Genomic DNA, 26,819 nt, shown 5'->3' with positions numbered 1-26,819 from the left:
CAATGCGGTATTGGAAACGTGTCACAAAGACAGTCAGAGTTGGATTTGCATGCAGATTGCACTGATTTGGATGTGGTAATCTGCGTGAATTGTGCATCCACATCGTCCACTTTAGTTGTGTAAACAAACCCTAACACATCTACCACATAATGTAATGGCAAACACCAATGCTTTCCTAGTGTGCAGAAAACCTTAAACTTTAGACCTCTTAGATTAGGATTCCTTTGTACAATTTATGGCAAGAAAAAAAAAAACTGAAGTGATTCTTCGAGATCTCTAAAGTGTGACCATCACTATCAATAGCCCTACAGCCCATTTATGTAATCTCAGCACAGCTAACTGGGTCATGTGGTCACAGAAAATCAGTGTTCAGTGTATTAAAGGTGAAGTGGTCAGTCCTGGGTCAGCTGACTTCCTCTGACTTCCTTTCATCTGGACAGGTTTTACTATATCTCCCCCAATATGTAGAGCAGGGGTCTCAAACTGGCGGCCCTCCAGATGTTTGAAAACTTCAACTCCCAGCATTCCTGACAGCCATTAGCTGCAGCAAATGGCTGTCTGGGCATGTCCGGGCTGGGAGTTGAAGTTTTGCAACATCTGGAGGGCCGCCAGTTTGAGACCCCTGCTCTACATGTTGGGGGAGATATAGTAAAACCTGTCCAGATGAAAGGTGCACATAGCAAACTAGCGCGCTTGGTTCTTTCATTTTTAACAAGGCCTCTGCAAAATGTATGAAGTGATCTGATTGGTTGCTATGGAGAACTTTTCCTCTGGACAGCTTTTGATAAATCTCCCCCGTTGTGTTTTTGTAGTTTTTTTTTGTTTTGTTTTCATCAAGATTGCCTGTAGTCTGAACTGACATCAACACACCTATGAGTAGGGATGCACAGAAATTTCGGCCGCTGAAAATTATCGGCCAAAAACGCCCCTTTCGGCTGAGTGAATTTTCCACCCATAATTTCGGTGGGCGTGGCTTAAGCCTTTCCCGACCCATGACATATATGTACGTCATGGATTGGGTGAGGACATGATGTGGGCCGCATTTCGGGTCCGCGTCCTAACAGGGAGATGCCTGCTGCTGACATCTGCCTGGAATGACAGACATTGCTTCGATGTCACTCATTTAACTGGTTGCCACAGTGTATGGCGCGAGCTCCTGACTCAAGCCCACGCCATACCCGACGGCCCCCCTGCTAATTCTTGGAATCTAATGATTTCTACTAAATGTCCCCCAAATATTTTTTTTTAATTAGTTTAAAAAAATCCATTAACCCCCTTCCATAAAAGTTTGTCACCATCCTTTTCACATTTTCCATATAAAAAATATAAAAAAAATTATAAAAAAAAAACATATTTCGTATCGCCACTGCGTAATTGTCCTAACTATATATTTTGTTTCTGATCCTGCCATATGAACAGCATGAACGTTAAAAAAAAATTTGAATGTAAAAATTGTTGATTTTGGTCACATCCCCCCCAAAAAGTAATAAAATGTAACAAAAACTATATTCAAAAAAGGGAGCGGGGCAATGCATTTTTGGTTTTCATAAAAAGGAGAAAAATATGCTTAAAAAATTTAAGAAAAAAAGTTTCCACCCAGATAAGGGCGGCACGATATGGAGAAAATGTGTGATTGTGATTATGGGCCTAAATATTGCGATCTCGATATGCGATGCGATATAATAAATGGTGAAATCTCGCCATTTCATGTCCAATCTCCTCCATTTTACAACTATCCACCCATTTTATGCCCACCGCCCACTTCACATCTCCCCCCTGTCACATTCTCCCCCAATATCACATTCTCCCCCCATATCACATCTCACCCACCCCCCTGTCACATTCCCCACATTCTCTCCCCCCCCATATCACATCTCACCCCCCCCATGTCACAGTCCCCCCTGCTTTTTTTCGTGCAGTCCTAACCCAGATAGACCGTATATGTAACTGTGACACACTCGTGTGTGTATATATAGTATTAAGAGCACTTTTCTAAGAAATAGGACAAAAAATTTGTTTAGGGACATCTTTGGCTGGCGATCCTGTGATGGTAGGGACACATGCAGACTGCGGCTTTAAATCCATTTCCATCATGGTCAGATGAAGTTACGCAACTCAAAGAAGCTGGTACATGAAAACTGTAATGGGGAAGAAGTATACAGAGTTTACATATGTCCACCTGCACATTTTATGCTATACACTAATGAACAATATCTGTAAAACACTGAAGAGGAGGGGAATATACTGGATGTTTTACAGCACCGGGTATAGTGATCAGGCACGATTCGTAACACAGTTTACTGTAACGTCACCATGCTTACTGAATTCCCATACAGGTGACAAACATCAGGCAGCCTCTGGTCAGAGATCTCTGCGGTGCTTTTAGTTAGAGTGAAGACATGGACCCTGTCTGAGTAGGCAATCTTAGAGGATGAATAGGTGGAATTACGGTTTGGAAAGCGCCATTGACTAGTCAGCCAAGTTCTTTTAACCACTTTCTCAGATGGCAAAGAGGACATCTAGACATGGTAGAGAACACGATCTTCAGAATGGAGCCTGGCTACACCCCCATTCTCAGAGAATAAGCAGCACCCACTCTTGGAGATCTGGAGGAGTGACAACCCGCTCAGGCAATCGCTGGCTGATACGGTGGTCCACTCTGCTCCGAGGACCGGTGAGTATCCGGGCCCCGTTCTGAAGATAAAACACTTATCCCCTGTCCTGTGGATGTAAAAATAAAGGGTTAGTTCTCCAGACTACCCCTTTAATTCATTAGGCTGTGTTCACATGTTGAATTTTTATAGAATTTAAGTTTTTACTGCATTAGTGATTTTTAAAGAATAAACTGTCTATAATCTCCCCCCCCCCCCTCTCTGTCCCTGACTTTACTTGACACTTACCCTGCGTTTATTTTTTTCTAAATACCCCCTATGTACCTTTTGTCTTCTTAGTTTCCATGCTCAGTCTGCAGCCCGTGTGGAGGGAGGAAGGGGGCGTGGCCGGCATGCGCAACATCCTGTGAAGCCTCCCTGAGGTCACTTCCGCCCTTCCTTCTCTATGCTGTGATCCCTGTCGGGACCGCGCATAGAGGCTACTGTGGCTGACTTGGTTTTACCTTCCCAGGTGGCCACCCCAGCTACTGTGGCCCCTCCGACCCCAACCTTGAGACCTACCCGAATCTCCCACCGGCTGGCTTGTCTGAGCCCCAGCACTCCTGTTAGGTCCAGGATGCCAAAGTAGAGCCAGCCACCCTCACTGCAGGCACCTCAGCCCCGCCACAGCAAATGAGCCTGCACTGGCTCTCAGCATCGGCAGCCTTCCCAGTCACAGCCTCCTGATCAGCTTGTAAATGACAAATAATGCATATTTAGGATGTCATTGTTTATTATACAGCACACATTGAGATGTGCTGCTTGAAAATGCAGCTAGTTCCTGTGCCGTGCCCTGCTGCCTGTGCTCTGGGCACAGCGCTTGCTCCTGTCTGTCTGATTGACAAACAGGGAGCTGCATTGTGCTTGCTTGTCAGCCCAGCTGCACTGAGATTTCGGACTCATGTGCCAGGCCGGCATGAGTCCAAAATCTATGACAGGGAGACCCCTAGTGGCCATATTTTAGATTGAAAAATAAATATATAAATAAACATTTTAGGTAATTACATTTAATTAGAAAGTTGTTACGGAGACATTAATGAACAATATATTAAACGTTTTTTAAGGACAGGTACTCTTTAATAATTTTGGTAGAAAGGAACTGTATATAAGGTAGCAATGCCTGGAACTTCAATGTGATCCCTGCCTGTGGTCTGCTAACGCTCTAGCATTGACAGATGACGTGTGCTTGACACACAAAACCGATACGGTCCCACAGAGGTCATCTGACCTATGTACATGTACTGTTCATCTGACCTATGTACCTGCTGAGATTACTTAGCAGTACCGGTCATCAATCTATATTTTCTAAACTAAATCAGATTATTTCCCCTAACTACTACTAACACCCCAACTTCCCTTTAAAAATGTTTTCCGAGCTTTAAAAAGCTGTGTATCATATCTTTCCCCTTGCTTAAATTGTGCGAGCTCCCGACAGGAGAAAGTGGGCGTCCCCCCCCCCCGCAGGCGCGACATCACTGAAGCCTGCAAGAGTTGTGCCTCGCCATGCCCTGCATGCACTTGCTGCGTTTGGTCTCCTGCTAGGCCGGGAGGAGACCAAACTTACTGTGCAGGGAACAGGACAGAGCCACCTAGTGGCCGTTTTTTCAATCACATTAAAAACATATAAAGGTTGAGAATTTTAACAGCAAGTAAATAGCAAAGTGTCTTATCATTATCATTACATAAGGAACAATATATGAAAAGTTTAGTTTGGTGACAGGTACTCTTTAATAGGGATCGACCGATATCGTTTTTTAGGGCCGATAACGATAATCGGTGGAGGTTAGGGCCGATAGCCGATAACTTATACCGATATTCCGGTATAAGTTATCGGCTATTTATCCCCCCCGCTACACCGCTGCAGATCATTGATTTAAAGCGGGCGCTCTAAATCAATGCACTGCAGTGGCTTTTGCGGTGCCATAGGCCGCCGCCACCACCCGCTTCTCTCCCCCTACCTGTCAGGGTGGTCCGGGCCATCCTTCCTTCCTGTAGTGTCCGGCGGCATTCCGGGTGAAGGGTGAACCGGTCCGGGCTGTCCTTCTTCTCCGGGGGTCATCTTCTCCACTCAGGGCAGGCTCCGGCCTAGTACGCTGCATAGACGCTGCTGCGCAGTGACGCCCGTGCGCAGCGACGCACCTGACGTCACGGCGCAGCGGTGTCTATGCAGCGTACTAGGCCGGAGCCTGCCCGGAGTGGAGAAGATGACCCCCGGAGAAGGTCAGCCCGGACCGGTTCACCCTCCACCCAAAATGCCGCCGGACACTACAGGAAGGATAGATGGCCCGGACCACCCCCATTACGGGTAAGTTTAAATTTTTTTTATTGACTCGGAGGGTGGGGGAGGGGCCCGACCGGTATAGCGGTACGGGCAAAAATCCATACCGGTATACCGCCCAGCACTATGGTGGGGGGTGCGACGCGGTGGGGTGGGTCGGGGGGGGGGGTCGCGGTGCGGCGGGTCAGGGGGGGGCGGGGCGGGGCGAGCGGCTGGGCATTATCGGCTTATCGGCAAGGTAATTGCCGATACCAATAATGCCCAAAATCGTGATTATCGGCCATACCGATAATCGGTCGATCCCTACTCTTTAAATAAAGAAAAGTCTGATTACGATGGGGGAGTGCGGCATTCTATCTCCATTTCCTACCTTGCTGTTATGTAGTAGAAATTACACATTTTTATTGTGACAATTTTGGGAGAATCACGTCAAATTTTTTTTTTTAAATGCAGCAGAAAATGCATTGTGTAAACATGGCCTCAGGGGTTTGTAGAGTCAGACTGGTGATCACATGACCAAGTTAGAGTAATGAAACATATAGATGCAGCTGTGCTGGAATAATACATATAGTACTGCAGGATTAGTAATAATGAGTGTGCATGAAAAGGGAACCCGTCTCCTGGTGTATTCTGCCGTATCTGTGAGCAGCATTCTGTACCCTCTGTCTCTCCCCAAGCCCCCCCCCCCCCCCCCCCCACAGTGCTCTAGCTTTTGTAAAAAGGAGGTTAATTATCTAAGAATATGTGATAATTGATCTGGTTCCACCTACTGAGGGTCGACTGCTTTATGTCTAAGCACAGTATCGACAGAAAGCTGCTGATCAATGTTTTTATGGCTTATCAGGCCAAAAAATTCAGGAATTCCCTTCCTTACGTGAATGAATTTTTTCTCTGCCACATGTGGCTACATTTTTACAAGACCTGTTTATAGGAATGGGACAGTACATGGAAATATTTGTAACAAGTCTATTGCATGTAAATATACCCTTGTGTTCAGTTTGACTGCTGGTGGGAGCCCAAAAAGAGTGGGCAGTCCTGTATTGATGGCCATCTAAGGAAGTCATTTTACATTTCAGCAAGAAATTTTTTTGGGGCATTTCTAATTTTATCATTACCAAAACAGAAGATTTAAGAGGTTTCGGTTTGAAAAGGCGATACTGCTACAATGTCCCTTCCTTTCCTGCCATATGATTGTACTAGTTACAAAATTCCCTGCAAACTAAAGAATGAGAGAGAAAAAAATAATCATCAAACTGTGTTATTCGCTGACTTGGACTCTGTCAGCCCATGTTAAAGGGGTACTGTTTACAAGCACCCTCGGCCAATCACATGACAAATAAGTAGGTTCAAAAGTTGCGCACAACCAGTACAGTCCCACATCTATATTATGAACTTTTTAATGAAATCATATTACTCCTACATCCGTTTTGAAGATGTCATATTTGTTTGTAACTTAGTTTTATGAATTCTCATCACCATTTTTTTTTTTTTTTTTTAGGATTTAAAAGGGGAGCTGACCCTGGAATGCCTGAGCCCTCCTTACTAAGGTATCTGTGTTACAGTAAAATAGTCCCATTGCAATCAGTCATTCTCACAGTGCACCCTAAATATATATTGGATATCTCTTCTTAGTTGATTAAAGTGGATATGTATTGAGAGATGTTTATGAGAAAACTACATTAAGATGGAACTCCGGAACTTAACATATCCCCTATCCACAGGTTAGAGGATGAGTAAGGGGGGTAGGGACCGACCTCTGGTACCCCCCACGATCTCCTGCCAGCGCTACGCCTCCCTCAATGCTCTCTGAGGGAAAGCTGGAGATATTAAAGCGCTGTATCTTCTACTCTCCCATAGAGATGCATGGAGTGGTTGTGTTGGTCATCGCTCTGTGCATGGGGAGAGCCGGGACGTCGGGCAGAAGATCATGGGGGTCCCAACGGTTGAACCCCCCCCCCCCCAAAATCAGACTCTAGGACATCTCTTCTCAGTTGTTTAACCCGATAATGACCACGGACAAGTATAGACGTCCAGGTTGTCGGCCGTTCCCGCACCTGGACGTCTATACTCGTCCATTATTCTCGTGGGTGCTGCCCAGTGCACCCACGAGATCGCGGCAGGGACTCGGCTGTATCACACAGCCGGGACCCTGCTGCACTGCCAGGACCGAAGTAAACTTCGGTCCCGGCAGTTTTAACCCTTACAGCCGCGGTCGGAAGTGACCGCGGGCTGTAAGTGTTATGACAGAGGGAGGGAGCTCCCTCTGTCACTCCTGCAGCACCCCGCATCGCGATCGCAGGGTGCTGTGTGTAATACGCGGCTGGCCGGGACCTGCCGCACTGCCGGAAGTGAAGTTCACTTCACTCCCGGCAGTTTAACCCTTACAGCTGCGGTCAGAAGTGACCGCGCGCTGTAAGGAGTTCTGACAGAGGGAGGGGGCTCCCTCTGTCTCCTCTGCAGCACCCCGCAGCGCGATCGCGGGGTGCTGCTGCATACCTGGGCAGCCGGGGGTCCTACAAAGACCCCAAGGTCTGCCCTGGGTATTGCCTGAAAGGACGTGCCAGAGGCACGTCCATATATACTGCCTGCTAGTGAAAACTGGCAGGCAGCATATAACTGCAATGCTTTGGAATACAAAGTATTCCAAAGCATTAAAAAGTGTAAAAATAAATAAATAAAATAAAAGTGTAAAAATAAAAATAAAAATTTAATAAAAGTGTAAAAAAATAAATAAATAAAAAAAATTATTAAAAAAAAAAAAAAAAAAAAATATATATATATATATATATATATATATATATATATATATATAAAAAAAATACATTTATTAAATTAATCTAATTAAAAAAAATGCATAATGTGTAGGATTGCATTGGCGGATATCCGCAGCATGTAATATGTTGCCGATGTCCACCATGTGATCCTACACATTATGCAGCAGTCACGATAATGAGCTCCCTGCTGCGGCTGGGTAGCTTTGTGTGTCCACTCATAGCGGCGGATTTCCCGCCAGCAGTCATGAGCGGACCCACTGAGCTACCCAGCAGTGATGGATATATTCGCCATGAGCGGGTGCTTATTCCCACAACATGGCGGATATATCCATCAGGAGCCTTAACTGTCACAGACAGACGCGTTATACCCCCAGCCGACCAAGGATTAATCAGAGAGGTCCCTGGTGCAGCCAATAACTTGTAGGAGTGCGGTATATAAATGGGGTCACTTGTGGGGGTGGGGATACTGTTCTGCCCTGAAAGCCAAATGGCGCTCCTCTCCTTCTGAGTCCTACCACGCGGCCAAGGAACCATATATGGCCAAAGCTGGGGTATTTCCGAACATGGGACAAGCAGCTAAATAAAATATAGGGTGCATTTCTTTCAATATCAGAAGTGATGTACAAAAAATATGCCCCCCAAATGATGCATTTGTGAAAAATTGAAAATTTCGAATTTTTAACACTGACTTTGTAATAATTCCTGCCAAAAAACTATGGTGTTAAAATACTCACTGTACCCCCTAGCGAATACCTTAAGGGGTCTAGTTTTTAAAATGGGGTAATTTGGGGGGGGGGGGTGTTCCTATGTTCTACTACCTTTTAATCTCTGCAAACCTTGCATAGCACACAAAAAAAGATGTACTTTTCAAATTTTCAAAATTTCAAGTTAAATTGTTAGGCTTCTAACTAATTTAAAATGTTAATTAAAAACAAAAAAATTACGTCAAAATAAAGTAGACATCTGAAAGTATAAGTTTCATAAACTATTTGGTCAGTATGTATAAATATATGCACCCTATTAGTGTTAAAATAGCAAAAATCTTAATTTTTTGTAAAAATTTCATGATTTTTTGCATTATAAAAAAAAAACTACAAATGATATCGGCTTACTTTTACTATGTACATGAAGGACGACTTGTGACAAAAAAACAATGTCAGAATTATCGTGATTGGCAAAACGTTACCAGAGTTATTCTCTAATAAAGACAGACATCCCCGATTTGAAAAAACAGGCCTGGTCTTTCAGGGGCGTACAGGTTTATTTGCATTGGTCCTTAAGGGGTTAAAGTGAATATGCATTAAGAGATGTTTAGGAGAAAACTACATTAAAGGGGAACTCTGAAACGCAACAGCTTATCCCCCAATCCACAGGATAGGGGATAAATTGTTGAGGTTTGGAGTTCCCCTTTAAGTAGGTTTTAGAGGGGTAATCCCATCTTATGCTTTTATGCAATATTCATGTGGAGGTTCTCTGATTCCAATTAGCCAGTTCACATAGGCTTTTTGTTGCATCAGTTAGAATAGAAAGGTGGCGGAGCACGATTTCCCCAATTTAAAATGCTGAGGAGTTATGGAAGGAGTCAATCAGGGTGGTCCCCATTGGTTTCTCCCTGCCCTACTATCCTTGATTGATAGGCAGGTAGGACAAGGAGAAACCAGACAGGGAGAGATGTATAAAGACTGATGGGACGAGGAGAAGCCATCAGGACCTCCCTGATGGTTCACAATGCAGGCATTATGAAAATAATGACATGCTCCCGATATCTAGCCCAAGGTTTTTTTTATTTAAAAAAAAATCTAAATATAGGGGCAAATTAGATGGAACAGGTTTTGTTTATATATATATATATATATATATATATATATATATATATATAAAAAAAAATTTTTCTGCAACAAACTTCTATGTTGCTATATAAGCTGGTGAAAGCCTTGTGAAACATAGTGGGAGACTTTCAGTGCTTTGTGGTTATTGCAAAAAGTACTCGTCACAGTGTTATCAGATCATATCTACAAGTTAGTACACCCACATGCCTTGGAGCAAATGGCTGTGGAACCAATAAAAAGACTTCACTTGTTTTTTTTTCTGTATTCAATGAATTAGAGTATACTACTAAGTCGTGATGCCCTCACTTATGTTTACAAGAGGGTCCATAAGCAGCAAGCACAGGCACTGATCAATAAGACCTGACACCAACAGAGTACCTTGTTCCCGCAAAATGGACAATTCAAAGATCATATAAGCAGCGACAGGGAGCTCCGATCCAGTACAATGTGACATCCAATATAATGCTGCACAAACCACATGATAATGTTACAGTTATCAGTCAGACACATAGCTAAAGGAAGAGATTAAAGGGGTTGTGCGCTGCCCTGACTTTCGGAGCTCCGCTCACAGCGTCCGGAAGTTCATTACTCCGAACGATGTGTGTGGGCTTCCGTGTTCGCGGCCTCCGTGCGTGACGTCTCGCCCGCTCCCCTTCGTGACGTCACGCCCGCTCCCCTTCGTGACGTCTCGCCCGCTCCCCTTCGTGACGTCACGCCCGCTCCCCTTCGTGACGTCACGCCCGCTCCCCTTCGTGACGTCACGCCCGCTCCCCTTCGTGACGTCACGCCCGCTCCCCTTCGTGACGTCACGCCCGCTCCCCTTCGTGACGTCACGCCCGCTCCCCTTCGTGACGTCACGCCCGCTCCCCTTCGTGACGTCACGCCCGCTCCCCTTCGTGACGTCACGCCCGCTCCCCTTCGTGACGTCACGCCCGCTCCCCTTCGTGACGTCACGCCCGCTCCCCTTCGTGGCGTCACGCCCGCTCCCCTTCGTGGCGTCACGCCCGCTCCCCTTCGTGGCGTCACGCCCGCTCCCCTTCGTGGCGTCACGCCCGCTCCCCTTCGTGGCGTCACGCCCGCTCCCCCTCGTGGCGTCACGCCCGGCCCCCCTCGTGGCGTCACGCCCGGCCCCCCTCGTGGCGTCACGCCCGGCCCCCCTCGTGGCGTCACGCCCGGCCCCCCTCGTGGCGTCACGCCCGGCCCCCCTCTACCAAAGTCTATGGGAAGGGGGCGTGACAGCGGTCGTATGCTACAGAGCATACTGTATGCTACTGAGGAAATTATTTTCTTTTTGAATTTCTTTTTTGTCTTGTCCACAGTGCTCTCTGTGGACACCTCTGACAGAGCAGCATAGGTTTGCTATGGGGATTTTCTCCCGCTCTGGACAGTTCCTGATATGGGCATCAGGTGTCAGCATGTTGAAAAGTACTGGAAGGGTAAAGATTTTGCAATAGAAGTAATTTACAAATCTGTTTAACTTTCTGGCAAGAGTTGCTTTAAAAAAAAAAGTTTTCCATCGGAGTTCCCCTTTAGTAGTATTTTAAAGGGGTAATCCCATCTTATGCATTTATACAATATTCATGTGGAGGTTCTCTGATTCTGATTAGCCAGTTCACATAGGCTTTTTGTTGCTTCAGCTTGAATAGAAAGGTGGCGGAGCACGATTTCCCAAATTAAAATGCATTGGAGTTATGGAAGGAGTCGAGCAAGCAGAGCTCTTCATTGACAGTAAAAAGATTTTTTTTCAGTAAATGGGACCCCCACATGTCAGACATTTATTGCGTATTCTGGGGAAATTATGTAAATGTCTAAGAAGGGAATATTACAGGATTACAGTGATCCCTCAATTTACAATGGCCTCAACATACAATAGTTTCAGCATATAATGGTCTTTTCTGGACCATTGTAACTTGAAACCAGACTCATCATACAATGTTACAGACAATCCAGATCTGCGAAATGTGTCAATGGCTGGAAGAACTGACTAATCGGAATGGACATTCACTCGTAAAACCCCTGTATTCCTAAAGTGCATGCACTGACTGGCTGTCCGATAGCGCCCCCTACAGTACAGGGAGATATTACATGTTCTCTACTACTCTTGTGCCAGGGTTAGCTGCTCCTTTGGACACCAGGTAAGGGCAGCTCCATTTTACTTTTTTAGGACACTATGGCTCAAATTTATCAAATTGTGGGAGAGAAAAAGTGGAGAGATTTTCCCATAGCAACCAATCACAGCTCAGCTAACGAGCTCTGGTAAAGTGAAAGCTGAGCTGTGATTGGTTACTATGGGAAAATCTCTCCACTTTTTCTCTCCCACAGTTTGATAAATCTGGGCTGTTATGTGTACTTACAGGACCCTAAGGAATCTCCTGTCCTCTACATAGACAGTGATTACAGCTCCCAGCAGATCTTTCTTTATCTCTACTAGTATCTACTTATTTTTCTTTAATCCTCACTTTTTCCTATTTTTGGATGACATTTTGGTGGCTTCAGAACCAATTACCAGGTTTCCATAGAATTATGGTGTCAACATACAATGGTTTTAACACACAATGGTCGTCTTTGAACCAATTAACTAACTTAACCTGTTGGGGACGGAGGGAGTACCTGTACCCCTGCGTCATAGCGGGTCAGGCCCGGCACCTAGCAACGGCCGGAACCCGTAGCTAATAGCGTGCGGCACTGATTAACCCTTTAGATGCGGCGTTCAAAGTTGAACGCCACGTCTACAGTGAAAGTAAAACGTTGCCGGCTAGCTCAGGGGGTTGTTCGGGATAGCCGCAGTCCTAGAGCTGTTCGGGATCCCGAACAGCTCTAGGACAGCAGGAGGGTCCCCTACCTTGCCTCCTGTTGTCCAATCGCCGAATGACTGCTCAGTGCCTGAGATCCAGGCATGAGCAGTCAAGCGGAAGAATGGTTGATCACTGGTTTCTCATAGGAAACCATTGATCAATGTAAAAGATCAGTGTGTGCAGTGTTATAGCCCCCTATGGGAGCTATAACATTGCAAAAAAAAAAAAAAAATGAAAAAAAGTGAGTAAAGATCATTTAACCCCTTCCCTAATAAAATTTTGCAAAGAGTGCAAAAACAGAAAAACCCAAGGGGTTAAAGGGGTAAAACTTTTTTTTTTTTTTTTTTTTTTAAATCACCTGATGCCAGAAAGTTAAACAGATTTGTAAATTACTTCTATTAAAAAATCATAATCCTTTCGGTACTTATTAGCGGCTGTATACTACAGAGGAAATTCTTTTCTTTTTGGATTTCTTTTCTGTCACGACCACAGTGCTCTCTGCTGACACCTCTGTCCATGTCAGGAACTGTCCAGAGCAGGAGAAAATCTCCCTAGTAAACATGCTGCTCTGGACAGTTCCTAAAATGGACAGAGGGGTCAGCAGAGAGCACTGTGGTTGTCACAGTAAAGGAATCCAGAAAGAAACACATTTTCTCTGTAGCACACAGCCGCTAATAAGTACTGGAAGGATTAAGATTTTTTTTAATAGAAGCAATTTACAAATCTGTTTAACTTTCTGGCACCAGTTGATTTTAAAAAAAAAAAAAGATACCCCTTTTAATAATGAAACTGTAGTTTCATTTATCAACTTCTACTGGATTTTCCTTTACTCCCTTCCCCCTTTTGTAGATATGCAGAAGGGTTGTAAAAATGTAAAGTTAGTTCGCCCCCACCTCCAGATATTACAACCAAATAGGTTTCCTCTAAAGCCTCACTGTAAAGGAATCCTGCAGCGTTGTCACATTATTTCATCTAGCCAGTGAGCACTGAGGGGAACGAACCAGAAAATCGCTTATTTCTATTTTCGATCCCACATGATTTTCTGTAGTTCTAGAAATGCATCTGATACTTGTCCAAACCATATCTGTAGGAGGTAAAGTGTGGTTTAGACAGGTCCCTATTTTCTCTTTATTTGCATTAGGAACTTCCTTAATTTCCTTTCCTTTTGTTTCCATTGGAGGTTTCCCTCGCTGTTTTTTTTTTTTTTTTTTTTTTGGGTGCAAATTCAGCTTTTCTTTCTAACAATAGCCTTAAAAAATGAGTCCTTTGTCATAGAGGATGTTACACAATACAGTTTGTCACATCCCATTATAGATACAATCTCTCTTTTAAATGGAAGTTCGGGCATTACACAAGATGTCAATGATAGGACGCTTCAGAAACTTTAGGAAAAGTTTGTTTCCTTCTGTAAATAGTTTCTTATCATGGACTTTTTCTTATAATTATATAACTTGTTACCTTAAGGCCCTTTTAGGCTGGCCAACCCGTGCCTGTAAATGAGCACTGATCAACTTTTACAAGGCTCAATCGTAATGCAGCCCGGCCCACATGTGTAGATGCCTAATTGTTGGTGCGGCCTTCACCTTCATTGTGGTTGGCTGTACATCTCCTATTGCAGCTGATAATGACGATAGTTAGAGCTGCAAAAACGATACGATCGGCTGATAAACAAGTGTTTCCTTGTTTGTCGGCTGATTTCTGGCCCTTTTACATGGGTTGGTTATAGGGAATGAGTGATCCTGATCGTTGGCCCACATGAAGATCCCTTTAGTCCTCTTCTGAGCTCAGAGTTTTTGGTCATACTGTGTACATTGGGCATATACTTCTAGCTTACTCATTGAATATATTCTTAGTCTTCTCAATACCTGACATGTACCGGTGGTTTCCTTTTGGTATATGCCTGATCAACTTTTGATTACTTATTTTCTGGGCATCCTCCCTGTCTCTACTACCTGGTCCCTCTTGTCACAGACATGTGATGGCTTCAGCCAATCGTTAATAGTCTTTAGCAATCACATGTCCAGTTCAGGAGGGACGAGGAAGTAGAGGCCAGCAAGATGCCCAGGAAGAGCTAGGGAATCAGTATGGTATCGAAGTGGCAGCGGATTATTAAGATGAGTATGAATTTTTTAAAATTATTTTACAACATTATGGCTGCTTAGCCAATCGCTGATTAAGGCGTGTCAGCACTTCAGTCAGTGATTGGCTGAGTGGGCAGTTCCTGCGGGGCAATAATTGACACGAAGCAGGAAGAATTAGAGAGCCCCAGGAACTGTCAAAATGGCTGGGGTGGGGGGATTGGGGCAGTTGAGTATAGGTGCTTTTTATATTTTGAGCACCATAAGCTTAGTATAAAAAAATAAAATAATGGATCTACAGAATAACTCTTTAAAACATCTTAACTCCTTAACGTCTGGTGCTGTAAATTTACGGCACTTCATAGCGTCACTTAGCGCATTCCTGATTGCTATAAGTAGTCCCAAATGGAGACTAAAAAGTGTAAAATAAATGTAAAGGGAAATTATTTTTTAAGTCCTTAAGGGGTTAAGGTACAGAATTACACCTTAAAGGGGTTATCCAGGAATCGAAACAGACCTTATTTCTTTCAAAGGCCGCTCTCTGTCTCCACTTTGGGTGTGGCATTACAACTTGGTTCCATTCACTTCAATGGAACTGAGCTGCCGAACCACACCCAACCTGGAGACAGACAGGGAGTGGTCTTTGAAAGAAATTAGCAGTTTTTTTCGATTCCTGGATAACCCTTTTAATTATAACGCCGTAAGTTTGTTTGCAGCTCTGTGTAAAGCTGCATCAAAGCACAATTGTCACCATTTTTGTAACCCCCCCCCAGACCTAAGCCATCATAGCATTTTTGATTATTGCAATGCTACCATACCTTTGGCTGAGCAATTCCATCTTTTAATAGCCAGAAAATCCTTTTTTGTGCATTCAGCAACAGTTGGATAGGCGAGGCCGGTGGTTCCCAATGCCCTGCCCCGCCACGTCTATCCCTTGTATGTGAGCACTGGGACCACTGTGTGAGTGACACACAGGTCCTCAGCGCATGCGCCCCTCCCTAATCTGCTCGACATGCGCATTGACTTAACATCACATTCACCGTAGTGAATAATCCGAGCCAGTGCTTGTTCCCTCTGCGAGCGCTTGCTCCTGCACCCCCATGCACCTGTGCCGTTGTAGAGGCAGAGAGTGAGAGAGCTCTCTTCTTCTAGTGACAGGAATTCCACTCAGCAAGTCTCCCGCTTGCTCTGAGGATTCATTCTGGTGATGTAAAGCAGGCACGCAAGTCAAGCAGATCATGGGCGCTTGCGCTGAGGACCTGTGTGTCAATCGCACAGCCAAAGGTATGGCTGCATTGCAATTATTATCAACAATAATATGATGGCTTAGGTCTATGGGGCACAGAAATGGTGACAGTTGTGCTTTAACATTAGTAAAGGGCCTAGGGAGAAGTTGGCTAATACATATATGAAAATATGATTAGCCAGAATCCTAAGGATGTTGTAAACTTTTTTTTTTTTTGCAATAAGAATTGCTCTTTAGATTTTCTATAAAAGGTGACAAATTGCAGCAATAGGGGAGATTTATAAAAATATATAGTAAAATAATCTGTAAGGCTGTAATTCCACTGAGGTTTTTTTTGCAAAATGTATTTAACTAAATTTATCTTTTTTATTACGAAATTTGTATTAATTTTTAAACGTGTCAATTTATGTGGGTGGGTAAAACACTAAAAATGTAGCAGGCAATAATAAAAATTTAGTGTGTGTTTTTCACTTTTCCCCCCCCCAACATTTTTTAGGTAGCACTACTACTCCCAGCATGGAACACACTGTACCTGTACTAATAGACCACCCGTTGCTATCCTCCTGTATAATGTATAGATATGGCCGCTCTTCTATGGTCCCCTGCACTGTCGTATATATACACTTATTCGTATTTCCCGCAGAGAGCTGTGATTGGCTGGAACCATCTGGCCAATCACAGCTCTCTGTGGGAAATATGAATAGGTGTATATATACGGCCGTGCAGGGGACCATAGGAGAGCGCCGGCCGCATCTATAAATTATACGGGTGTCAGGAGTGATACCCACTGTGATCTGTTCTTACCTGCAGGTACTACTACTCCCAACATGGAGCACACTCTGCTCCATGCTGGGAGCTGTAGTACCTGCATTGATAGACAGATCACAGAGGATGTCAGAAATTACACTCGCTGTGATCTGTCTATTAATGCAGGTCCTACAGCTCCCAGCATGGAGCAGAGTGTGCTCCATGTTGGGAGCAGTAGTACCTGCAGGTAAGAACATATCACAGCGGGTATCACTACTGACATCCGCTGTGATCATCCTGTCTATTGCAGAGATGGAGCGGCTCTATACAGCGCTTGCATCTCTGCACTATACTCCGGCCATTGATGTGAATAGAACATTCATATTTCCCTCTAAGAGCTGTGATTGGCTGCCACCATCCGGCCAATCCCCACTCTGGGTGGAATATATGAATGAGTGATTTTCTATTCACATCACTGGCCGGAGTACAGAGCAGAGATGTGAGTGCTGTATAGAGCCGCTCCGCATCTCTGCTATATTATGGACGATCGCATCGGGTGTCACGACTGACACCAGGGGCGATATATCTATAACAGGTACTACTACTCCCATCATGGAACAGTGTGTTCCATGCTGGGAGTAGTAGTACTATCTGTAAAAAAAATAATAAATAAATAAATAAAAGTTAAACACACACTTAAAATTTTGTTATAAAATTTTTTTTTGTTAAATAAATTTTTTTACATCCCTACTGCATCCTCTTTTCGCCAGAAAAAACGCCAAATGCTGTTTTTCTGGCCAAAAAAAAAGGCAGGGCGAAAACCTCTGTAGAATTCTAGCCTAATAGCGGCTTCTCCACTTTTTCACCACACGTTTCTTTTTGAGAAGCCTCTATTGTTTTCCTACATCAAAAAAAAATATTTTTGTTTATAAATGGTTCTGGGAAAATTCTCATATTTCACATTAAATGACCATTTACTGTTATCGGCCTTTTTAGACCAAGGAGGGGAGGACTAGAGAGGACAGAAATGGGATTAATGGACAGGAAGTGTGTAGGAAAAGAACCCCCCTCCATAGTCATAACTTTACATCTTAAGTCTCATCTTGTGTATATTTCTGTGGAAGTCTAAAAATAGTGTAACCATTGTGCACATGTCATACTTGAAGCAAAACTCTTTCAGCAACAGCAGACATTACTTGCTGAGCTGAGTAGTTGTAACATTACACATCATCTTACATTGCTTCAAGAGCTGATCACATATTGGCTTGTTGGCTGATCACATCTTTTATTCAGCCATTGAAATAATTGTAAACAGGGGTAGTCCCCAGTGGCTTCTGCCTGCCCCTCTGGCCTTGCTTGATGGCTCTCTCTATACCCAAGCTGCCAGGGACCACCTCAATGATTCGAGGTTCGGGCACCATGATGAAGTGATGACAGGTTCTCTTTAACCCCTTAATGACCAAGGACGTATATTTACGCCCTTGGCCAGCTCCCGCGATATAACGCGGGGTCACGCGGTGACCCCGCGTCATATCGGGTCGGTCCCGGCATGTATCTGAAGCCGGGACCCGGGGCAATAGCGCGCGGCAGCGATCGCGGTGCCGCACGCTATTAACCCTTTACACACGGCATTCAAAGTTGAACGCCGCGTCTAAAGCGAAAGTGAAAGCTGTCCGGCTGCTCAGTGGGGCTGATCGGGACCACTGCAGTGAAAATGCGGTGTCCCGATCAGCTGGGACACGAGCGGAGGTCCTCTTACCTGCCTCCAGCGTGTCCCTTCGGCGATTGATTGCTCCAAGCCTGAGATGCATGCTTGAGCAATCGACTGCCGATAACACTGCTCACTGCAAAGCTATGCCTTTGCAGTGAACAGTGCTGGCAATCAGTGTGTGCAGTGCTATAGGTCCCTATGGGAGCTATAACACTGCAAAAAAAAAAAAGTTAATACATGCGATTTAACCCTTTCCTTAAAGGGTACCTCTCATCAAATACACTTTTGATATATTTTAGATTAATGAATGTTGAATAACTTTCCAATAGCATGTTAATGAAAAATATGCTTCTTTCTATTGTATTTTTCCCGATCAGTCCTGTCAGCAAGCATTTCTGACTCATGCTGGAGTCCTAAACACTCAGAGCTGCCAGCCTGCTTTGTTCACAGCCAAACAGGCTGGCAGCTGTGAACAAAGCAGACTGGCAGCTCGTAGTGTTTAGGACTCCAGCATGAGTCTGAAATGCTTTCTGCCAGGACTGGTAGGGAGACCCCTAGTGGTCATTTCTTCAAAGTGGAAAATTAAATAGAAAGAAGCATATTTTTTAATAACATGAAATTGTAAAGTTATTCTGCATACATTAATCTATAATATATCAAAAGTTTTTTTGCTGAGAGGTACTCTTTAATAAAAGTTCAAATCACACCCCTTTTCCCATAAAAAAAAACCATGTAAATAAAAAATATATATAAACATATGTGGTATCGCCGCGTGCGTAAATGTCCGAACTATAAAAATATATCATTAATTAAACCCGGTCAATGGCGTACGCGCAAAAAAATTCCAAAGTCCAAAATAACGTATTTTGGGTTGCTTTTTATATCATGAAGAAATGAATAAAAAGCGAACAAAAAGTCCAATCAATACAAAAATGGTACCGCTAAAAACGTCAGATCGCGGCGCAAAAAAAGAGCCCTCATACCACCCTGTACGCAGAAAAATAAAAAGGTTATAGGGGGGATGACCATTTTAAACGTATAAATTTCCGTGCATGTAGTTAAGATTTTTTCCAGAAGTATGACAAAATCAAACCTATATAAGTAGGGTATCATTTTAACCGTATGAACCTACAGAATAAAGATAAAGTGTCATTTTTACTGAAAAATGTATGGTGTAGAAACGGAAGCCCCCAAAACTTACAAAATGGCGTTTTTTCTTCAATTTCGTCGCACAATGATTTTTTTCCCGTTTCGCTGTAGATTTTGGGGTAAAATGACTGTCTCTGCAAAGTAGAATTGGTGGTGCAAAAATGCAAGTCTATGGGAGGGGGCGTGACTGCATAGACTTGTATCGAGGGGGCGTGGCCGTGATGTCACAAGCCTCCTTCCTGCATCACTAGTCACCCGCATGGATCGATGTTTGTTCTGTGCATCGGATGTCTGGGCTGCCGCGGCAGAGTTCGCTGGGGTTCCCAACGGTGGAACCGCCGCAATCAGACATCTTATGCCTTATCCAAAGGATAGGGAATAAGATGTCTAGGGGCGGAGTACCCCTTTAAGTTGGGTAACTGCCTTGTTCTGCTGCAAGTTTTGAGTGCTGTGGGGGTGGACTCCACTATCCTGGGATATCTGGGTTAAATCCAGCAAAACTCCTTTATGGCTAGTTAGTTACTTCAGAATTTCTAAGATGTTATCACAGTTGTTGGCCCAAATAACTATTTATGCAGAAAACCACATTGCTGAAGCTGGACTACCAGAAATGCTGCATCATCGAGAATAAAGGCATCTCCCAGCTCTACATATAGGTCTGTAAGGCAGAATTTGCTCCTTTTACTGTAGATCAAATCTCCTGCGAATCGTGCTGACAACTTTGGTACAGACTAGAGAATTTTAAGCAAGTGAAGTTTTCTGCCATTAGATGGAACCCGGGATGTATTTCTTATGAGTCATGAGCTTATATTTATGCTTTACACGATTTTTCTGGTTACGAAATCTCTTCTGCAGAAAAGTCCATAATGAACCAGAAGTGGGATCCCTCCATGTGTAATGTTACTGCCCAAATAAAGTGAAGGGAAGTTTATGTTGCTACTGGTTTTCCAAGTCTCACACTCTTAACTGGTATTGCATTTGCACAGGCCATCCATAGCCAACAAAACCAGTAAAATCCTTCTGTAGGACATGAACTACGCATTGATCTGTGTTATCGCCTCTCGACTGCTCCTGCCTGGATCTCGGGCACGGAGCAGTCATTCGGCGATTGGACAGCGAGGAGGCATTTAGGGATCCTCCTGCTGTCCTGCAAGCTGTTCGGGACGCCACAATTTCACCGCAGCGGACCCGAACACCACCAGCAATGTTTACTTTCACTTTAGACACGGCGAAGGGTTTATACCGGGCATCACTGCTATCTGTGATGTCCGGTATTAGCCGCGGGTCCTGGCCATTGATGGCCGCCGGGGCCAATGCGATATGATGTTATATCGCGGGAGTACGTGTATGCATACGTCCTGTAGCAGGAAGGGGTTAAAAGGGTACTCCACTGGAAAACATTTTCTTTTAAATCAACTCGTGCCGCTGTATTTCACATGTATAGTGCACAGTTCATGGTTACAGCACCTGTATTCAGCCAATGAAGAGAAGATTTAAAGGGGTACTCCACTGGAAAATATTTCTTTTGAATCAATTGGTGACAGAAAGTTAAACAGATTTGTAAATTACTTCTATTAAAAAATCCCAATCCTTCCAGTACTTATCAGCTGCTGTATAATACACAGGAAGTTCTTTTCTTTTTGAATTTCCTTTCTGCCTGACCACAAGTGCTATCTGCTTACACCTCTGTCAATGTCAGGAACTGTTCCTGGCGTGGAGAGAGATGTCAGCAGAGAGCACTTGTGGTCAGGGAGAAAGGAAATTTTAAAAGAAAAGAACTTCCTGGGTATTATACAGCAGCTGATAAGTACTGGAAGGATTGGGATTTTTTAATAGAAGTAATTTACAAATCTGTTTAACTTTCTGTCACCAATTGATTCAAAAGAAATATTTTCCAGTGGAGTACCCCTTTAAATCTTCTCTTCATTGGCTGAATACAGGTGCTGTAACCATGAACTGTGCACTATACAGGTGAAATACAGCGGTGACACACTTGATCCACTTGTGGCTAAATGTCACCTGCAGAATCTTCAAGCTGTTGTTGCAGATGGGACAACATGAGACAGTGGAAGGTGCTATTACTGTTGGCTTGCTGTTAGGCCCATAAGGAGGTATAACATGCAGTACATTGATCTCAGCCTCTGAACAGCACTATGTCATAGCATAGAGCTGATCAGTGTTATCGGGGCTCTGCTCCTCTTGCCTGTTGGAAAGGCATGGAGCAGCAGATCGCCGATCGGACGACGGAGAGGTAGGTAGGGATCCTCCCATCGTCCTCTCAGCTGATTGGGACATTGCGATTGGTCCCGATCTGCTCGACTGAGCTGCCGGGACACTTTTAGTTTCGTTTTAGACACCGCAATCAACTGATTGCGGCATGTAAAGGGTTAATGCTGGGCATCGGCCCGATCGCCAGTGCCTGGCATTAGCCGTGAGTCCTGGCTGCCCTTAGAAACTGGGACTCACCGGGTTTAACCCATTCTCCGCTGGTGAGAACGGTTTAAACCTGGTAAACGGGACCAGGGCATACAGGTGCGTCCTTAAGGGCTCGGGATGCAGGGCGTACAGATACATCCTGAACAGGTTAAACATATGATAATAAATGTTAAGTTTTAATTCAGCACTTTTCCTTGACACGTACTCTTGTTTGTATAGTTCATAATTTATTGCTGAAACATTCCACATAATGGGGTCATTGCAGGTCCAACAATGTTTTGCAAACAATTTCCCCTTTTTCTACTCTCTTTTTTTCAGACCCTCTCTTTTCTGCTAAATGATTTTGTATGACCAGATCAGACCTAAATTGTCTAAAAAGTTTGTTACATTTGGAAAGACAGAAGCTGAAGTGGACACTGGGTAGTTTGCACTGTATCTGAAACTAAGCTGGCTGCAAAAGAGAAGTGGAGCAAAATTGTAAATAAAGACCTATGGGAAAATTGTATTTACACCAAATGAAAAAGAATGAAAAATTTTTAAAAAATTGCATTCAAAGAAGTCGATAGCTTTTTCCAAAAAGGAGGAGTGTTATTGTTAATGTGTAGGGACCTGACAGTACTAGAACTAATGTCTTACATCTCTTCTTTCCCAATCTTGATAACAAAGTATTATTTTCTTTTCTTACAGTTTATTATGGGGATAAAGACTTTTGAATCGCTGACATCTATATATACTACAGTATCGAAGAATACAAAGGAATACCAGTGACCAGTGTAAACAGATTATTGTATGCAACAGAGTGATGCTGCTGACTTGACCTGGATCTGGGCTGCCCCTTCTGACACATTGTTTTTATTCTGTACAATGTCCCCTAAGAAACAACAGAAGTGTGAAGACTTTGTTTGAATTATATAAGTTTTTCTTACTTGCAATGTTCTTTTTTTTTTTTTTTTTTTACACACAAATGACCCACTGCTGTGTATTTAATTTCAATTTTTATCATTGTGCATCATATGTTAGTTCTAGTTCAATAAAAAATAACATTTATTGCAGTAATAATTCATGTCCTTACATATAGACACCTACTTTAATATAAATACTGCTGTAAATGGTGGTTTGGACCCATGCAAGGTGCTATTATTCTGCTGTTTTGCTATGTGTTTTTCAGTTGTAAAGCTTGTGTAGTTGAATTACATTGAATAAATGTTTCACCGGTACAAACCATGGAGCCAAAGCTTTCAAAAAAAATGTAATCAACAACAAAAAACGTGGTCTCAATTGGCTTGAGGTGCTCAACCCCAAATGCGGTTGTGCATTTATAATGGGGGAGCAGATCCTGCCCTTGTAGTCCATTGCTAAGGGCGATCCCCAGCATAAAAATGCATACAATGGAGGATGCCTGCAGCGGACTACAAGTGCCACAATAGAATCCTACACCAGATAGACGGTGTGGATGTGTAACAATTAGAACAATACAAAACAGAAATTTAGGGGCACTACTGTGGTAGATGTATACAATGACATTGGCTATCCCTCAACACTGATGTTAAATTTGAGACATTCGCCAGTGTATCCTTATATGAAGGACATACCAGAGCCCGCACACCAAAGCCAAGGTTTCTCAAAATGGCGCAGGACCTAACGCTAAACCTACCTGTGCGTGATAAGCAAAACGGGCCAGTGGGCAATTACGGTAGCATTAGGTCAAATGCTACCGTAATTGCTCACTGGCCCCTGTTTTGCTTATCACGCACAGGTAGGATTAGCGTTAGGTCCCGTGCCATTTGAGAAACCTTGGCGTTGGTGTGCGGGCTCTGGTATGTCCTTCATATAAGGATATACTGGCGAATGTCTCAATTTTAACATCAGTCTTGAGGGATAGCCAATGTCACTGTATACATCTACCACAGTAGTGCACCTAAATTCCTGTATTGTATTAAAAATGTTTTAATGTATTAGTAGCGAGACATAAATGAGTATAACAAAATATTCGCACAATTATTGGTCCCGTCTTTTTTAAAAAAATCATGTCCGTTAAATAGGTTTGCATTTCCTGCCGTTTTACCATTGAATTTCTTTAAAGGGGTACTTCGGTGGAAAATATTTCTTTTTAAAACTGGCTCCAGAAAGTTAAACAGATTTGTAAATGACTTCTATTCAAAAATCTTAATACTTCCAGTACTTATCAGCTGCTGTATGCTCCAGAGGAAGTTGAGTTGTTCTTTTCTGTCTGACCACAGAGCTCTCTGCTGACACCTTTTGTCTGTGTCAGGCACTGTCCAGAGTAGGAGAAAATCCCCTTAGCAAACCTCTCCTGCTCCAGAGAGTTCCTTACTTGGACAGAAGTGGCAACAGAGAGCACTGTGGTTAGACTGAAAAAAAAAACTACACAACTTCCTCTAGAGCAAATAGTAGCTGATAAGTACTGAAAGGATTAAGATTTTTTTAATAAAGTCATTTACAAATCTGTTTACATTTCTAGCACCATTTGATTTGAAAAAAAAAACCATATGTTTATTTTTAAGGACCAAGCCTATTTTCACCTTAAGGACCATAGCGTTTTTTGCACATCTGACCACTGTCATTTTAAGCATTAATAACCCTGGAATGCTTTTACTTTTCATTCTGATTCCGAGAGTTTTTTTGTGACATTCTACTTTATGTTAGTGGTAAATTTTTGTTGATACTTCATTTCTTGGTGGAAATCATTTCTGGGTGGAAAATTCCAAAATTTGATAAAAAATTAAAAATTTAGCAATTTTCTAACTTTGAAGCTCTCTGCTTGTTAGGAAAGTAGACATACCAAATAAATGATATATTGATTCACATATACAATATGTCTACCTTATGTTTGCATTATAAAGTTGACATGTTTTTACTTCTGGAGGACATCAGAGGGCTTCAAATTTCAGCAGTAATTTTCCAATTTTTCACAAAATGTTCAAAATGTTTTGCACATCTGACCACTGTCATTTTAAGCATTAATAACCCTGGAAAAATTGAAGAAAGAAAAAAAGGGCAGTTTTTCCCCCAAATTTTCCATTTTTACAAAGGGTAATGGGAGAAAATTCCCCCCCAAAATTTGTAACCCATCTCTTCTGAGTATGGAAATACTTCATGTTAGGACGTAAAATGTTCTGTGGGCGAACTACAATTCTCAGAAGAAGAGTCACATTTGACTTGACTTTGGTTTTTGAGTGGCATGTCGCATGTAGGAAGTCCCTATGGTGCCAAAACAGGGGGGAAACCACATGGCATACCATTTTGGAAACTACACTCCTCAAGGAACGTAACAAGGGGTACAGTAAGCCTGAACAGCCCACAGGTGTTTGACAACTTTTTGTTAAATTTGGATGTGAAAATGAAAAAAAAAATTTTCGCAAAAATGCAGGTTTTTCCCCACATTTTACATTTTTACTAGGGGTAATACAAGAAATGGGGTTACAAATTTTGGGGGTCATTTTCTCCTGAGTATGGAAAAACCCCACGTGTGGACGTCAAGTGCTCTGCTAGTGAACTACAATGCTTAGACGAGGAGAAGCGCCATTGAGCTTTTGGAGAGATAATTTGTTTGGAATGGAAGTCAGGGGCCATGTGCGTTTACAAAGTCCGCCGTGGTGCCAAAACAGTGGACCCCCCACATGTGACCCATTTTGGAAACTACACCCCTCACAGAATTTAATAAGGGGTGCAGTGAGTATTTACACCTCACTGGTGTTTGACAGATCTTTGGAACAGTGGGCTGTGCAAATGAAAAATTACATTTTTTGCGGACCACTGTTCGAAAAATCTTTCAGACACCTGTGGGGGTGTAAATGCTCACTGTACCCCTTATTACATTCCGTGAGTGGTGTAGTTTCCAAAATGGGGTCACGTGGGGGGGGGGGGTGGGTCCATTGTTCTGGCACTATGGGGGCTTTGTAAACACACATGGCCTTCAATTCCGGACAAATTTTCTTTTCAAAAGCCCAATGGCGCTCCTTCTCTTCTGAACATCGTAGTGTGCCAGCAGAGCACTTTACATCCACATATGGGGTATGTACTTAGAAGAAATGGTGTTGCAAATTTTGGGTGTCTGTTTTCCTATTTTCCCTTGTGAAAATGAAAAATTTAGGGTAACACCAGCATTTTAGTGAGAATTTTTTTTTTTCCATTTTCCCATACAACTTTAATGAAAATTCGTCAAACACCTGTGGAGTGTTGAGGCTCACTATACCCCTTGTTACGTTCTGTGAGGGGTGTAGTTTCCAAAATGGGGTCACATGTGGGTATATTTTTGCGTTTGTCAGAACCGCTGTAAAATCAGCCACCCCTGTAAAAATCACCAATTTAGGCCTCAAATGTACATAGTGCGCTCTCACTCCTGAGCCTTGTTGTGCATCCGCAGAGCATTTTACGCCCACTTATGGGGTATTTCCGAAATTGCGTTACAAATTTTGGGGGTCTTTTTTTTCTTTTTTCTTTTACCGCTTGTGAAAATAAAAAGTATGGGGCAACACCAGCATGTTAGTGTAAAAAAAATAATATATATATATATTTACACTGACAGGCTGATGTAGACCCCAACTTTTCCTTTTCATAAGGGGTAAAAGGAGAAAAAGCCCCCCCACAATTTGTAGTGCAATTTCTCCAAAGTATGGAAATACCCCATATTTGGCCATAAACTGTTTCCCTGAAATACCACAGGGCTCAAGTGAAAGAGCACTATGCGCATTTGAGAACTAAATTAGGGATTGCATAGGGGTGGACATAGGGGTATTTTATGCCAGTTGATTCCCAAATGGGTTGCCTCCAGCTGTTGCTAAACTGCCAGCATGCCTGGACAGTCAGTGGCTGTCCGGAAATGCTGGGAGTTGTTGTTTTGCAACAGCTAGGAGCTAGCTTGCAACAGCTCTAACTTGAAGCAGGAAACTCGCTGTAAACCCGCCCGTGTGAATGTACCCTGTACATTCACATGGGGGTGGAGCAAACCTCCAGCTGTTTCAAAACTACAACTCCCAGCACTGTAGACAGAACGTGCATGCTGGGAGTTGTACTTTTGCAACAGCTGGAGGCACACTGGTTGGAAAGACTTCAGTTAGGTTCTGTTAACTAACTCAGTATTTTCCAGTGTGCCTCCAGCTGT

General features: G+C 43.3%; 1 protein-coding gene across 1 annotated transcript in view; it reads left to right on the top strand.

The window, feature by feature from the left end:
- TOMM7 (translocase of outer mitochondrial membrane 7) overlaps window positions 1–22,649 on the top strand; it is a 28,231-nt gene extending 5,582 nt beyond the window's left edge. Inside the window, exons 2-3 of the mRNA XM_056519760.1 lie at window positions 6,428–6,476; window positions 22,382–22,649. Coding sequence (XP_056375735.1) covers window positions 6,428–6,476; window positions 22,382–22,397 — 65 coding nt within the window. The 3' untranslated portion in view covers window positions 22,398–22,649. The remainder of the gene's footprint in view (window positions 1–6,427; window positions 6,477–22,381) is intronic.
- The last annotated feature ends 4,170 nt before the right edge of the window (window positions 22,650–26,819 follow it).

This window comes from Hyla sarda, chromosome 5, assembly GCF_029499605.1.
Source record: "Hyla sarda isolate aHylSar1 chromosome 5, aHylSar1.hap1, whole genome shotgun sequence".
Lineage (NCBI taxonomy): Eukaryota > Metazoa > Chordata > Amphibia > Anura > Hylidae > Hyla > Hyla sarda.
The sequence above is the reverse complement of the archived record's forward strand: the minus strand, read 5'-3'. Positions and strand labels throughout refer to the sequence as shown.